This window comes from Lepidothrix coronata, unplaced genomic scaffold, assembly GCF_001604755.1.
Source record: "Lepidothrix coronata isolate B3197 unplaced genomic scaffold, Lepidothrix_coronata-1.0 Scaffold115, whole genome shotgun sequence".
NCBI lineage: Eukaryota > Metazoa > Chordata > Aves > Passeriformes > Pipridae > Lepidothrix > Lepidothrix coronata.
This window is the reverse complement of record NW_016690295.1, coordinates 331,465-345,265: the sequence shown is the minus strand read 5'-3', so window position 1 is coordinate 345,265 and position 13,801 is coordinate 331,465. Positions and strand designations below refer to the sequence as shown.

Genomic DNA, 13,801 nt, shown 5'->3' with positions numbered 1-13,801 from the left:
TGATTGTTTGCAGCATAAAATTCAGCCTAGAAATCATGAGGAAAAAAGAAAGGTTGTAAGCCACTCCTCTGGATGCTTTGCCGCAAGAGAAGTAAATCTAAACACTGGCTGCTAACAAAACCAAAATTGTAAAAACATTGCTAAAACAAATGAAGCTGGTAGGCAGCATTTTACAAAAAAAAAAAAGTGCTATTTTCAAATACAGTTATGATCTTTTAGTAAGTCTTAAATTTCCATTTAGCTATGTTAAAATGATTGTCTGTGACTGAAATCAGGCCCAATTCCTTTTTCTTTAATACATTAGGGAAAAGCCTAAAGTTGGGACCAGAATGGATCCTATTGGAGTTAAGTACGTAACTCCCAGAAAACGTTTTCCATTAAACTCTGTTGGGGTTACTTATCAGATTTCTTTAAACTCTGATATAAAATTTTTAGTGCATAACCAAACCAAATGCCTTGTTCTAGGAGTTGATCTTGTTGGTAATGGACCAGCATAACCTTTCACCCCCAAAGCTTTTGTTTTTGTGTCTCAACAGTGTCATAGCCATTGCTGGAGATATTCTCCTGAGTGCTCCCAATCGGATCAGGCTGGACATGCATCAAAACAACATTTTACTCTCTGCCTGACCTAACTTTTCCTTTCTCTCATTCAAGCACATTATTGAAAACCATCAAGTTTTATGTGTTCCTGAGCTATGAGGAAAACAGGAAGCAGACAAGGAGATTCTTTCCTGTCATGGTGCTCTGTAAATCAAGTCCTGTATGTGTAGCTTGTAGTCCCAAGGAAGTCTGTACACGCTTAGTCTAAGAGATGCTTTTTAGAAGCTGTATTTTCCTTAAGCTTTTGCTAGTTTCTTCCTTTAAAATACCTTTGTGACAGAATTATGCACATTTATCCCTTGTCTCTGAGGCTGCAACCTGGAAGTGTTCTTCTGTCAGGAAGTATTATTTAAGTTGCTCAGGAATTAACCTCTGTGCTCAGGAATTCATCTCTGTAGTTCTCAGAATGAAAACAGATGCTTTGAATTCACATAGTGGCTACATACACTTTGCATGCCCCAGAGGAGTTGTTCTGTATCTCATAAACAGAAACACCACTTTGTCTTCCAGATTTTACCTTGTACGGTTGTCTGGCCGTGGGCAGAACTCAGAACAGTGAGGTTATCACAGAGAGGCCTTACACTAGTCCTGGGGGCTATGACTGTGTGTTTTGCTAAACTGGCTGGAGCAGGATCTTAATATCTTGCAAACCTAAGTATTTAGCATGAAAATGCACTCTTTTGTCATAAAAATGAGATGTAGTAGGAGACAGTCAGTGTTTTCCTGTGCTGCAGACAATAAAGAAAGTGTCTTCCAACTTCCATGCAGTATCTTTTGTCACATAGAGTAAGAATGTACATGAGTCAGCTTTAGTTGTGGGTTTGGGTTTTTCCTTTTTTCAGTCAATATTTCTATTACACAAAAATTTTGAAGTCCTAAAGCAAAATATTAAAGTATTTCTGTTAAGATACCCTGGATCTGGTTTTATGTGTTTTGTTTATTTGGTTTGGTTGTGTTGTTGAGGTTCGTTTAATTTTTTGAGATAGCTAATGCGTGCCAATAAACTTTGTTTGTGTATCCTAAACTATAATCATGCTTTGTGAAAACTTAATCTATGGTAAAAACATGAGAAAACCACCCTGTTTTGCTCACACTCGGTTTGAAGGAAGGAAGTTTAGTGGTTTTTAAGTACTTCAAAGCTGCAAAACATAATTCAAAATGTTGCACAAATTCCATATGCTTTTACAGCTATACAAAAAGGAGTGCAAACAGATCCCTTTATAATATGTTAGTGTTTTACAACCACTTTGCAGCACAGCAAAGAAAAAGGTTACAAAAAGCAAGTGAGGGTTGGTGCAGCTCAGCTGTGTTCATGAGCACGCAGCTCCCATTGTTGACAAATGAGAGTTGCTTGACTTGACCACAGCCAGTATGAGGTCAAGATATATTAATAAAATGCTTTCTTAAGTGTTTATTTCTGCTCTTTTTTGTATATCCTTGTTGTGACGTGACAGAGCATTCGAGGTCAAGTGCCAAGCTATCAGTGGGGATGGAGTAAAGCACCTTTATCTGAGCCTTCGCTGACACGGGACTCGGCCGTGACTCACAGAGGGTAAGTTAACTGATTATGCTTAACTTTCTCTACTATGGTAAAATGAGTTGCAGAGAGAACACACTGAAAGCCAAGGGCCTCTAAATACTTTTCCCTTTTATGGAATAGAGCTCCCAGATTTCCATTTCCTGGAGATTGTACTCTAAGCCTACACAGTGGTAAAAGAAAGTTCTCTGCATTCACTGATCTATATCTGACTACAAATTTGTGCTCAGGGGATCATTTTTTTCCTAACTATTTTAAGCAGTAAGTTTATAATAACAGACCAAAATGTTAAAAAGCACTCCATCCTCTCTTTTCTTTCTTTTTCTTACTTTTTTGTTTTCTTTAGATTGTCTTCTCCTAGTGTGGGAATAAGCAGAATCTGGTAACTAGGGTAGGTCATTTGTTTGTGGTTTTTTAACTCATTTTATAGGTGCAAAAGGCTCGTGCAGACTGAGATTGTAGATCTTCACCCAAATCCACTCTGCCTGTGACATGTGAGTTAATCTCTACCAGTATTTAATTTTAAAAGGTAATTTTGGAGCTCTTGCAATTTCGAAAAGAATGGAGTTTTGGGGGAGATCGTTTACTCTGATAAAATACTACAATAATGTCCTGACATCCTTTGATAGGATATAGGCCAGACAGAGTTTGATCAATGCCTAACAAAAGAAATAACAAAATCTTGAAATTGTCTCACTGCCTGGGATGCTAACATGTGCTTATGCACCTTGACTGTTTTTAAAGTGCAGGTGTATGTTTTTCTCTCTCCTTTCAGTGTCTTCAGGGACAATAATGACAGTTGTTTCAGTTGGCACCTCACTGCATTACATGTATTGTTAGCATATCATTTCCTCCTTTCACTGAAACCTGCTTATTCTTGTGGAAAGGAGATAAAGCTGGCAAAGCTGATGGTAGCATTATTCCAAAGGCTGTTCAGCTGGCAGATAAGCCAGGCTTAGAACCAGGATAGTGATGCTCTCTGCACTGTGGCTCAGTGTTCAGGGAGGCTGTGAGCTGGTTTTGTAAACAGAGGTGTGAGTTTCTGTAAGCTCCAAGGCTGCACTCCTCCCTAATGCTCAGCAGCAGAAAAAATGTACCTTCCAGTGAAATACATTTTCCAAGGGCATTTCTTTCCTTTCTTTCTACATCTGTGAGACACAGATAAGCTCCTCTAATTCTTGTTAAAGTGTTCTCACAAAGCCCCCTTTTTCTATACATTTTGACTCTCCGTGACATTTACTGGGGTTGTTTTCATTGCCCAACCAAAGAGGCATAAGGTCACTTCAGCAGTGATGGAAGGACATTTATTCACTAATATCCTAAGGTTCCATCATTTCTAAACCTTTGCCTTTCCTACCAGTGTCAGAAGGCAGTAATTGATGCAGACAATGGCAGAACTCTTTGCACAGCATGGAGCAAGGAGGTGTTTCCATTGATTATATCCTTTTGCATTTACAATACGTGATGTTTGTGCTGGTTTAACATCATAAAGTCTTTAAAGGATCTGGACTACTGATTTTAAGAACACTGCACAAGTTAAAGATAAACTTTTAGATTGAAAAATTAATAATTCAGGAGCTCTAAGTCATATAGTTTATTAATTGAACTACATCTTTATGTTGAAATACCAATATGTAATGGCCCTCACTTTGGCAGTGTACAGAACTGCAGCAGTGCAGTCAAGGTGTGCAAAGATGGTGTTTGTTTTAAGAAGCCTAAGAATATGAATAATTATGTGCAAGCTTTCACTGCTCCAATATAGTCCTCAACACTGGGGTTTTCTGGAGAGATATCAGGAAAAAATGGAAAGTCAGAGGACGAAATTTTCCTACTGATCAGCACAAAGATTTGGAGCTTATTTGCAAGATAGCTCTGTAAGGAAATCAGAGTAAGGTTCTAACTGTGTCAGAGACGTCCTGAGCTCAGTCCACTCCTAATCTGGGGGTTGTTAAGGTGGAGTAAATTCATCTTTCTCCCCTCCGTTCTGCCTTGGCTGTACTTTCTGTGCTGCATCTCTAAGACAACACAGCTCGAGATTTGTCCCTTTCTATTCTTAGACAAGCCTGCTGATTTATTTCTTCTGCTTTCAAAGTTTTCTTGCTTTTTAAATCTAAAAAATGAACTGAAACTTGATGTGCTTAACAGCTCTTTCTTGTTTCAAGATAACTTGCATTACTTCTTTTAAGTTTAGTATGCACTAGGAACTCAGCTAAGACCCGGAATAAACCACTTTGATGCAATAGCTTATACAATTCCATGTAGGACTGCAAACATGCTTTGGCCATGACTCAAAACATTCCTGATTTTTCAGGCCCAGCATTCTGTTGAGTTGAATCTATCAGAACCAGTATAAATTCATAAGGCAAACACTGAAGAAGGATTAGATAAACAGCCAAATTTGTATCTTCTCTTTTTTGTTTTTGTTTGAATTTGAGTTCTTGCAAACTCAGAAACTGCGAAGGATGCCAGGATTTTGCTGCAGAGGAAAAGCAAGCCTGTGCCACTTTTTTTTTTAGTTACCTTCCTTCCATCTCATCTTCATGTGTTGTTCATAGTCACCTGGTTGGTGACTGTTGTTTGATACTTAATTGTTGAAACACAGAGATGTTTAATGCTACTGCTAATTGTCTAACCTCCGAGGGTTTATTGAAATCTATGTAATCATAAATGTCTGTTTTCTATCATATTAGGGACTTAAAAGATGTTTTGCTATAATAAACATTTTAAAAACATTTTATTCAGAGAAAGCTTCCTCTACTCTTATTTGAAGTCAGAGATGGGTAAAATCATGATATAAACATGAACTTCCACTTACTTCAGTAGAGGTAGGAATTCTCCTGTAAGAGGTTCAAAATGTTTACAAAAGCTTGAAACATGCTGTCCCTAAAGTATTTACTGCTCTGAGAAATCTTCATGCTCACTGTTCAAAACCAGTCTCATTTGTAATGATGATGTATATGCTGCATCTTTTTCACAGTCTTTATCAAAGGACTGCAGTGAAATAATTATTTTCCCTGAACACACTAATGCTTGTGTAGGATCATTCTTATAACCTGTTAGTTCTGCATGAAATTTCATGTGAGGTGGCCTTGTATTCCTCTCCTAGTAAAAAAGAAAATTTAGTTTCCAACATAATGTGAAATAAATGTAATAAAAGCATCAGTCTTATCTGCTTCTGCAGTCCAAGGTTTTCACACATCCTGCAGGTTTTACAACACGGATTTTTTTGCTGTGAGAGCTGAGGTGAGGAACTTGTCACTACTGAGACTGCTTCACTAATTCTTGTGAATGGTTCTGCCTCTTCTTTCTTTTTGCTATTTTTTTTAAAGATAACAGCTTTATTTTGACAATTTTGATTGTCACTCTCAATAAACCAACATGTTCCTGAAAACATTTCTTTGCCCACCCCTGAAATGGAAGGGAAAACTGTAGAAAGTTAATCTTAGAATTCTGCTAAATGCCTTGAACTTCAAATCATCTCCCCAACTCAATCTCTTTATTCCATCTATCTTGAGTTCCAGAAGAGTAAAAGAATTGAGATGACATCAGGAGTTCTGGTCTGGGAGAAGATAACATGCTTTTGGAGGTTGAACTTGGGCTTTCTGGGTATACTTAACCTGCTGGGGAAACTACTGAAGTTGCTATGGTACCGTTTGAGTGTGTTGCTCCGTGCTGTGCTCAGCTGGGAATTTGTAAGGGGGATGCAGTCAGCTGGCCCTGGTGCAGAGAGAAACTGTGGTAGGGGATGCAGTGCAGACAGGAGCTGTGCAGGGGGATGCAGTCAGCTGGCCCCAGTGTACACAGAAGCTGTGCAGGGGATGCAGTCAGCTGTTCCCGGTGCAGACAGCAGCTGTGCAGGGGATGCAGTCAGCTGGCCCCGGTGCAGACAGCAGCTGTGCACCAGGCGGTCTCTGATGCCCTGCAGGCGCCGCCGGGGAGCGCTGTGATGTGTTGCCGAGGTCAGTGATGTGTTGGTGAGGACAGTTCCCGAACTCTCGGGCAGGTGTCGCAGTAAGTATTGCAATCCGCCCACTGCTGCTGCTGTAAGGACCGATTTGTTCTTCGCGCTGCTCGTCCTCAGACCTCGGTACAGACTCTTGTCTTGTGAATGCAGTACCTCCCCTTGACACTAATAACAAGAATTTTCTCAGCTAATAGGCAGAGAATTTTTTTTCCCTGTTGTCTTGTGCAGAGGTACCAAGTCTTTGCACAACTGACCTAGGCCTTGCTCTTGCTCAGATGAAGAGTGCCACCATCTGGGGTTCCAGTTTTGCTCCTCTGAGATCACTCTCTGTAGCATGAAGACTTTGTTAGTTGCTAAAAGGCACAGTATGGAAGAGATGACCAAGAGGGAACATCATCAATGTGTATAAATACCTGAAGGGGGGTTGTCGAGAGGATGGAGCCAGGCTCTGCTTGGTGGTGCCAAACAATAGGACAAGAGGCAACAGGCAGAAAATGATGCACAGGAATTTCCACCTGAACATGAGTAAGAACTTCTTTCCTGTGAGGGTGACCGAGCGCTGGAACAGATTGCCCAGAGAGGTTGTGGAATCTCCCTCACTGGAGATATTCCAGAACCATCTGGATGCAATCCTGTGCCATGTGCTCTAGGATGACCCTGCTTGAGCAGGGAAGTTGGATCAGATGACCCTCTGTGGTCCCTTCCAACCTGACCCATTCTGTAATTCTGTGATATCCAAGATGCTGTTGACTTCTTAGAAGATTTTTAAAGAAGGTCACAGTCATAATGACAAAATAAAAATCAGTCAAATGGAAGGAAGAGGTGCAAATAGCAACAAGAATGGAAGGTTGTCTGTTTTGAATGCATTTGCTAGGTTATACTTGACCTTGAAAGCTTTAGTTAATAAAACACAAGATAGCATTTTTAATTTTAAACCTTAATGCTGTTTGTTATTGTAAAGTGATCTCAGTGTGAGAGCACAGAGTTTTAAACAGATTTGGTTTGTCTTTTTGGCATCTAACACAGCCTGCAGATCACAAGGCCTCTCAGAGCTTATGCCTTCAGGCTGACTTGAAACAACCATTGCCAGCAGTGCATGGTCCTGTTAGTGCCCAGTGCAGCTCCACGTGCTTCACGCTGCCCACCATGCCAACCTCGCCTGAAGACAAGGGACGAGCACAAGAGGCACAGCACAACAGTTCTCCTCCAGCCAAAGTAAGCACTCTTACAAAGGTGTTTTCTGACTCTTGTTGGAAACCCGAGGGTGAAACCACTTTGTGTATATTTAGGAGTTTATAAAACAAAATGTAATCATTGCGCTGAATTGGTGTGTTTTGCTTGGTCGATGAAGCTGTGAGTGATCCTTCAGTTGATATTCTTAGAGTTCTTCAAATATTTTATAGCCTAAGGGATGAGAACTCAAGTGGCTCAGGCAGTCGTTTATCGTTTTGATCTGGAGGATTATAAATGGTTCAGAACAGACAGACATATATCAAAGCTGTCCAAAGATGTCCTTTCTGATGTGATTACAGAAAACTCAAACCTTTGAGAAAATAATTTAGGCTTGTACTTCACAGTAGTCTTGGAACAACTAGTGTTGCTTTTACAGATATAGATGTTATGCAATTCATGAGGGCATTTTGGTTTGTAGTCTTTCTCAGCAGTAGCTGAACATACATGGGAACTATGCAGAGAGCAGGTGGGTGCTCCCCAGACATATTCATCACTTTGCCTCTCTAATTTGTGGCATCTATATGTTTTTACATGTCTTGTTTGCAGATAAATTACAAAAATCAGTAAGAGATGGCTCTTCTCCCTTTTCAATAATCTATACCAAAGATAAAAAGTAACTTTATGTTTTAATAAACTGGGGTTGTTTGTGTTTTTTTTAATCATTATCTTAGCTGAGGTAAAGAACCTATACTGATTAGAAAATCACAACTTATCCAAATCATCCGATTGCATGCAAACTGGTGTAAAGAGAGGATTTATAATCTGGCACATCCTCAGTTAAAAATGTATCACCATCATTGGGTTTGAGGACACTACATTCTACACTTTAGGTGAAAACATCCGCTGCTCTAACATTGTTGGAAAACATTGTGAGCAGTGAGCCCTACACTGATTTGTCATGCATTCCATCTAAACTGCACACTGTGCTGAGTGTTAGTTTCCTGGTTTAAGATAAACACCCCAGGTGGATGCAAGTTCATCAGACTATTAGCTGAGAACATATATTAGCTCAAAAAGATTTTAAAGGGATTTTTAACTCACCTATGTGAAAAGTCTTTTTGTACAAAAGACTTGCTGGGTAAAACATACCCAAAGAGGAAAAAACTATGAAAAGCCAGCAGATATCAGTGATTCCAGTCTTAAGGGTGCTTGTCAAAGGGGAAAAATGAAGATTTCCAACCACATAATATAAAAAAAATTATTTTTTAAATGCATTTTACAGGCCTTTTAGAAATGGGTCTTAAATGAACTATGATAATGTGATAGTTCATTAATCAGTTAACTGTGCAAAATGCCTCATTTTAGATGCATGTTTATTGTTAGGCACAAAGTAGCAGGGGAAGGATTTTAACCACACACTGCTCATAAGCCTTCTTAAGTTAAGGTTTGCCACTGGCCAACGTTGTGAGGATTTGATCTTGTTCATACCTGTTGTCACTCTTGGGTCTTGCTGCAGACCAAATTCTGCAGTGTGACTATAAGTCACTGTAAGTAAAATGGTTTTTTATTGTGAGAGAAGGACTTGCAAGCCAGGAGAGGGCATCGGAAACAACTAACAACTGGTGGATTTGTTTTCTGCCATTCAACAAAACTTTCCAAGTCTGGAATATCACCTTTTCCAAAGTGCTGTCTGGTATTTAACAATTTCCTCATTCTGTTTCAGGAGGTGCTTCCCCACCTTTTCCCTGCATGACCAAATGCACACAGATTCACAAACCAGTTCTGACAGAAAGCAAATGAACCTTACATCACATGTAGTTTCCTGCAAGATCCAAATACCTTTCATATGATGGGAAGACCTGGGTTATATGTCTCAAATTCATTTTGAGAAAACAAATGCAGATTTCCATTTCAGTATTTCTTGCAGCAGCCAGTGTTCACCATTCTGACTAATTCTAAACAAAAATCACCATAGTATTCCTCAGCTCTGCGTTCCTAAGGGAGGTGGATGTGAAATTCCCATTAACACAGGTGTAAGGGCACTGAGCCTAATTCAAAGAACTTTAGTCTCTGATCTGAACTAAGAGCATGTAGTTGAACCCTTAGTTCAACCTCAGTTTGTGTGCTGTCTTGTTGCAGTAAGTATTGAACATTTTAGATTTTTTTTTTAACACAAAATCATTTTCCCTACCATAAATCATAGAACTTCATGGTCAGATGTAACTTTTAATCATTTCCATATTTAAATTTAATTGGATTTATTTCACATAGAGTAATATAATATTATAATATGCTTTCACTGACACTTTTAAAAACTCATTTCAGGTTTTTAGTGTTAAAAATGTAATTTCTATAAATGTAATGCATACCTGCATCAAAGAAGATTATGTCCTTACCAGTTATGTTAAAATTCATAGTGGCCTATAAATCTCCCTACACTTTCTGGGTTGGTTGTGAGCTGTCATCTTTCCCTCTTTTTAAATCAAAAATCCCTGTGTCTATTTTCTATTTCCAGCTGGCTCTCTATGTATCCTGATCACTATTTTACTGACTCTTCTGACTGCTGAGGAAAAGTCTGCCTCGGGTGTTCATAATGTTTTTCATACACTGATTATTCTGTCATTCAAACTCCTGCATTTCTTTTATCTCTCATTATCCTTATTTAAATTTGTATTATACATTTGTCAGACCACTGCATGTCATCTGTTTTCTTCAGATGGGTGGTGTCCCATGTTTGCTTTGTTCTCCTGTTTCAACTAGATACAGCTACACTACCTTATTTCCTAAACTCCAAGCTGAGCACCCCATTTAAACATTTAAAATCAAGCTTATTTAAAATCCCATCTCACTCCAAAGACTGCCCTCTGAGACGCATAACTTTTAGGCCTTTCACATAAGTCTCTGTTTTGGGCCAGATTTTTTCTGAAATTCCATCCAGACTTTTAATTAATATCTAAGAATATGACCAGGTGGCAGAGGATTTTCTTTTTTCTTTTTTTTTCTGAGTGCTTTAAAGACTTCAGGTGATATACAGTAAAGCTCTATCATCTGACTCCTCTGGCATAGTAGGCCTTTTAGCAGAGGGTAGTTTTGTATTCCCTTCTCATTAATGTTCACATCCATCCAAATCTGGCTGGATTATAAAGCTATCAGACACACGTTTTCTGTATGCTTAGTGAGGGTCTGGTAGAATTTAACAGCCAGAATGTCTGCAGGTCCCATCTCCACCCTCAGAATCCTGCTCCTCTTGGATATTCTGTTATGGACCAAACTGCACGTGCCACCCTCTCAGCCCTGCACACACCTCCCTGCAAGACTAGGTGGCACGTGGTCATCCCTGTGGAGCATGTGGAGCAGTTCCTACCTGAGCAATAGAGGTGGAGTCAGTTTTACCCTACATTTTTGGGGAGGGAGGGCTTGGGACAAAAAGGAGGCAAAGACTTGGGTAGCAGGGCAGCCACTGGCAAGGCAGCTGTTGGGAATAGCTGAAGAGCAGACTGGTCTGGAAGCTAACAAGGAGAGCACAGTTAAAGGCACACAATGGGAGGGTGATGGAAAACTTCTGTGTCATCTCTGTGCACATTGTATAGCTTTGTGAGACAGACTAAGCTTCCTGTTAAAGCTTCTCTTCCAAGACCTGCATAAAGCAGCCTGAGCACTCTTCAGAGTACAACGATTCCTTTTGATTCGAGCCAACTGGCCCTGCAAAGAGAGTCATTCCCTCCCTCTTCCTGCCCCTCTCCTGCAGAATGTACAGTAGGTTTGGACAATAGAAGCCATGAGGTTTCACTTGGGTAGATGTTGAACTGCTACAGCTGCTGACCAAGATTAATATTTTCTACCTGACCCGAACTAGCCTTGGCTGCAGCTTCTTTCTTTTTCTTTTCTTTTTATCTTTCTTTTTTTTTAATCTTTCTTTTTTTTTTTTTTTTTTTTTTTTTTAATAAGCTGGTTTTAGAGTCCTAAAATGGACTTGAGTGACTTCAAGGCTGATGTTACGTCGTTCAAAAGCTTTTGCTTTTTGGCAGTCGTGAGATGTGTATAAACCATGTGCCTGTGTATTCAGCTGCTTTGCCCTACAGGCAGGGCGGTCACCTGAAGTTTTGTCATTGACAAAAGATATGATTACTTAGTAACAGTTTCAAGAATATGACTAAATATTGCTTTCAAACTGTTGTCATCGAGTGTCAGTTGTGCACTTGAATCACATATGCATTAGCGTTCTAACATTTACAGTCCTGCAAGGGTATTTTTCTAAAACTTAAATCTTCCTGGTGTTTTCTTGGCATGTTTCCCATCTTGCTTTCCTGTGATTGACGAAGTGAACTTGCCAAGGAACTTCATAGGAGAATTATGACTATAGAAGTGTAGAGCTGCATGACATGTTTTTGGTTTAGTTAAAAAAAAAATGCTATTTACAATAGAATCAAGAATCCTAAATCATGCGTCCAAATCAAGGCATATTTCATTGCCTTTGAGAGGGAGAAGGGTTATGATGGGAAGTTTCTTCTCCAGCTGCTTATTGGTTTTAATCTGAATGTAGTGCTTGGGGTAGACATAATCATTTTTTTACTACATATGAGAAATCCACAGGACTTTATTCCAACTTGAGGCACCTCCACTTGTGATATCTCACAGGAAACTGATTCCTTCTCTTCAAGTGATTGACATCACTGTGCAGAAGGTGTGGGATTAAGTTCTTGGGGCAAGGTCTTATATTTTTTAGGCAGGTGAGCATAAATTAATATTCAGTGCCAATTTCTTTTATTGCTTAAAAATCATCATTTTATTAAATATTGCGATTATATTTTTAAAAAATATTTTTCCAAGGAATGTGAAGGAAAGCCACGTGCAACTCTTAGCAAAATAACATTAAAATTATTTTCTGATGTTTTGGGTATCATATCTACACTTAATACTGCATTTATTCAAGCTTTCATTACACACTAGTACCATTTGGAGGGTTTGTGTGCCCAAGTTAGCCCTGTTAGATAGAGCTGCTTTTCACTCCTGCATTCAGCTCATAAATTCACTATAGTGTTGTACATTTACTTCAGTAGAAGAATGGTTTGCTGTGTGAAAAATCAGTGTGTCTGCCATTCTAAAGCTTTCTCATTAGTTCCATGCTTAGTGAATTTAGCTTGCATGCACTAAAACTTCTTAAAGAAACAGATATTCCTAGTCTTCTTCATCTCTTTTTAGTAATTTAAGTGTAGGCCTGTAAATCACATTTGTTTTATCTAATTAGAGCTAATTCTCTCTTAGTTCAGTCATTTTCTTTTCTAGCCAAATTGAGCAATGCACATTATTTTTCACATAGAGCATCAGCATACTGTGGTTTGAATTTCTGTTTAACTACATTTTTATATTTGTCACAAACCATGCAGGACACTAGAGCTGAAGGGACAACGTGCAGCACACCTTCTATTGTTCTTCCAGAGAATGCTGTTACACCAGATTCAGAAATTGATAAAAATCTGGTTAACAGGTACTGTATAATACATTACCCATCTATGCATAAATTGTACAGTAATTCCAGGTGCTGTGTTTCTAAAATACTGCTTTGAAATGTATATTGTATGAAAGTATTGTTACTATTTCTCCATTTGTGATTTGCTCATATTGTCTTTGCATGTTGATGATGGTGTTTGGGATGCAGGGTGGGGGAACAGGAATATAACTGATACTAAAAGACCAGACTTGCATATAATACTAAGCCTGCCAACCTGACTCATTGAGTTGGACAACTTAAATGTCTTGAATACGGATTTAATATGGATTTAATAATTTAACACAATGGGTTTTGAAGCAGATATTTGGGCCCGTTCACATGGATGGGACAAGAATACCACCTTGAGGTGAAGGATATGTGAAAGTAAGCTATTAAATGGAAATAATAATTCTGTTTGAAGTGGAAAAGTTCAGTTTTAAGTTGAATTAAGGTTATTTCCACTCTTCTGATAAAGCATACTTCCTGACCTGGGATTTTTAATTTGTTGACCTGCCATTGGACTTAAAATACAGGGGAAAAAATGAATCAGAAAGTTATGATTATAAATCTATAATTTACTTGTACTTCACCAAACTTCAAGATTATTTTAGAGTCAGAACTGCAATGCATCCCTTTAAAATTATTTGCCAGATCAGTATTTAAATTTCTGTAGTCATTTGAGACTTTCACCGGGTTTGCGTGTGACGTTACGGGAGTGTCAGTGTGGGAGCCTAAGGAATTATTTCAGCCTTGAAACTTAGTTTAAGAAGCTGTAACAATTTAAAAACACTAAATTTTTTTCTCTATGTACCACATTTACATGAGTTTTAAGTCATGATGATGGTCTAAACAGATGTAGGACTTTTTCTGAGAGATCTAAACTCACTGTATGAGGTTATTAGCAAATTTCAGAACTCCTTTGTGAGAGCAATTTCTACAATTTTCCTTCATTCTGCAACTCCTCCATTTTCCAGTTGTTTGGAGATGAGAGGAACTACAATAAATGCCTTTTGTCTTCTTTTTTTTTTTTTTAATC

At 38.7% G+C, this 13,801-nt stretch overlaps 1 protein-coding gene across 17 annotated transcripts in view; it reads left to right on the top strand.

Annotated features, from left to right (window-relative positions):
* Nucleotides 1–13,801, top strand: part of MRVI1 (murine retrovirus integration site 1 homolog) — a 105,391-nt gene that overhangs the window by 63,323 nt on the left and 28,267 nt on the right. For 16 of the 17 annotated variants that reach the window (XM_017825040.1, XM_017825039.1, XM_017825054.1 and 13 more), the window contains 4 exons: nucleotides 2,055–2,152; nucleotides 2,568–2,631; nucleotides 7,128–7,316; nucleotides 12,662–12,762. In XM_017825040.1, the coding sequence (XP_017680529.1) occupies nucleotides 7,248–7,316; nucleotides 12,662–12,762 (170 nt within the window). In that variant the 5' untranslated portion in view covers nucleotides 2,055–2,152; nucleotides 2,568–2,631; nucleotides 7,128–7,247. The remainder of the gene's footprint in view (nucleotides 1–2,054; nucleotides 2,153–2,567; nucleotides 2,632–7,127; nucleotides 7,317–12,661; nucleotides 12,763–13,801) is intronic. The other variant, XM_017825055.1, reaches the window with a different exon arrangement.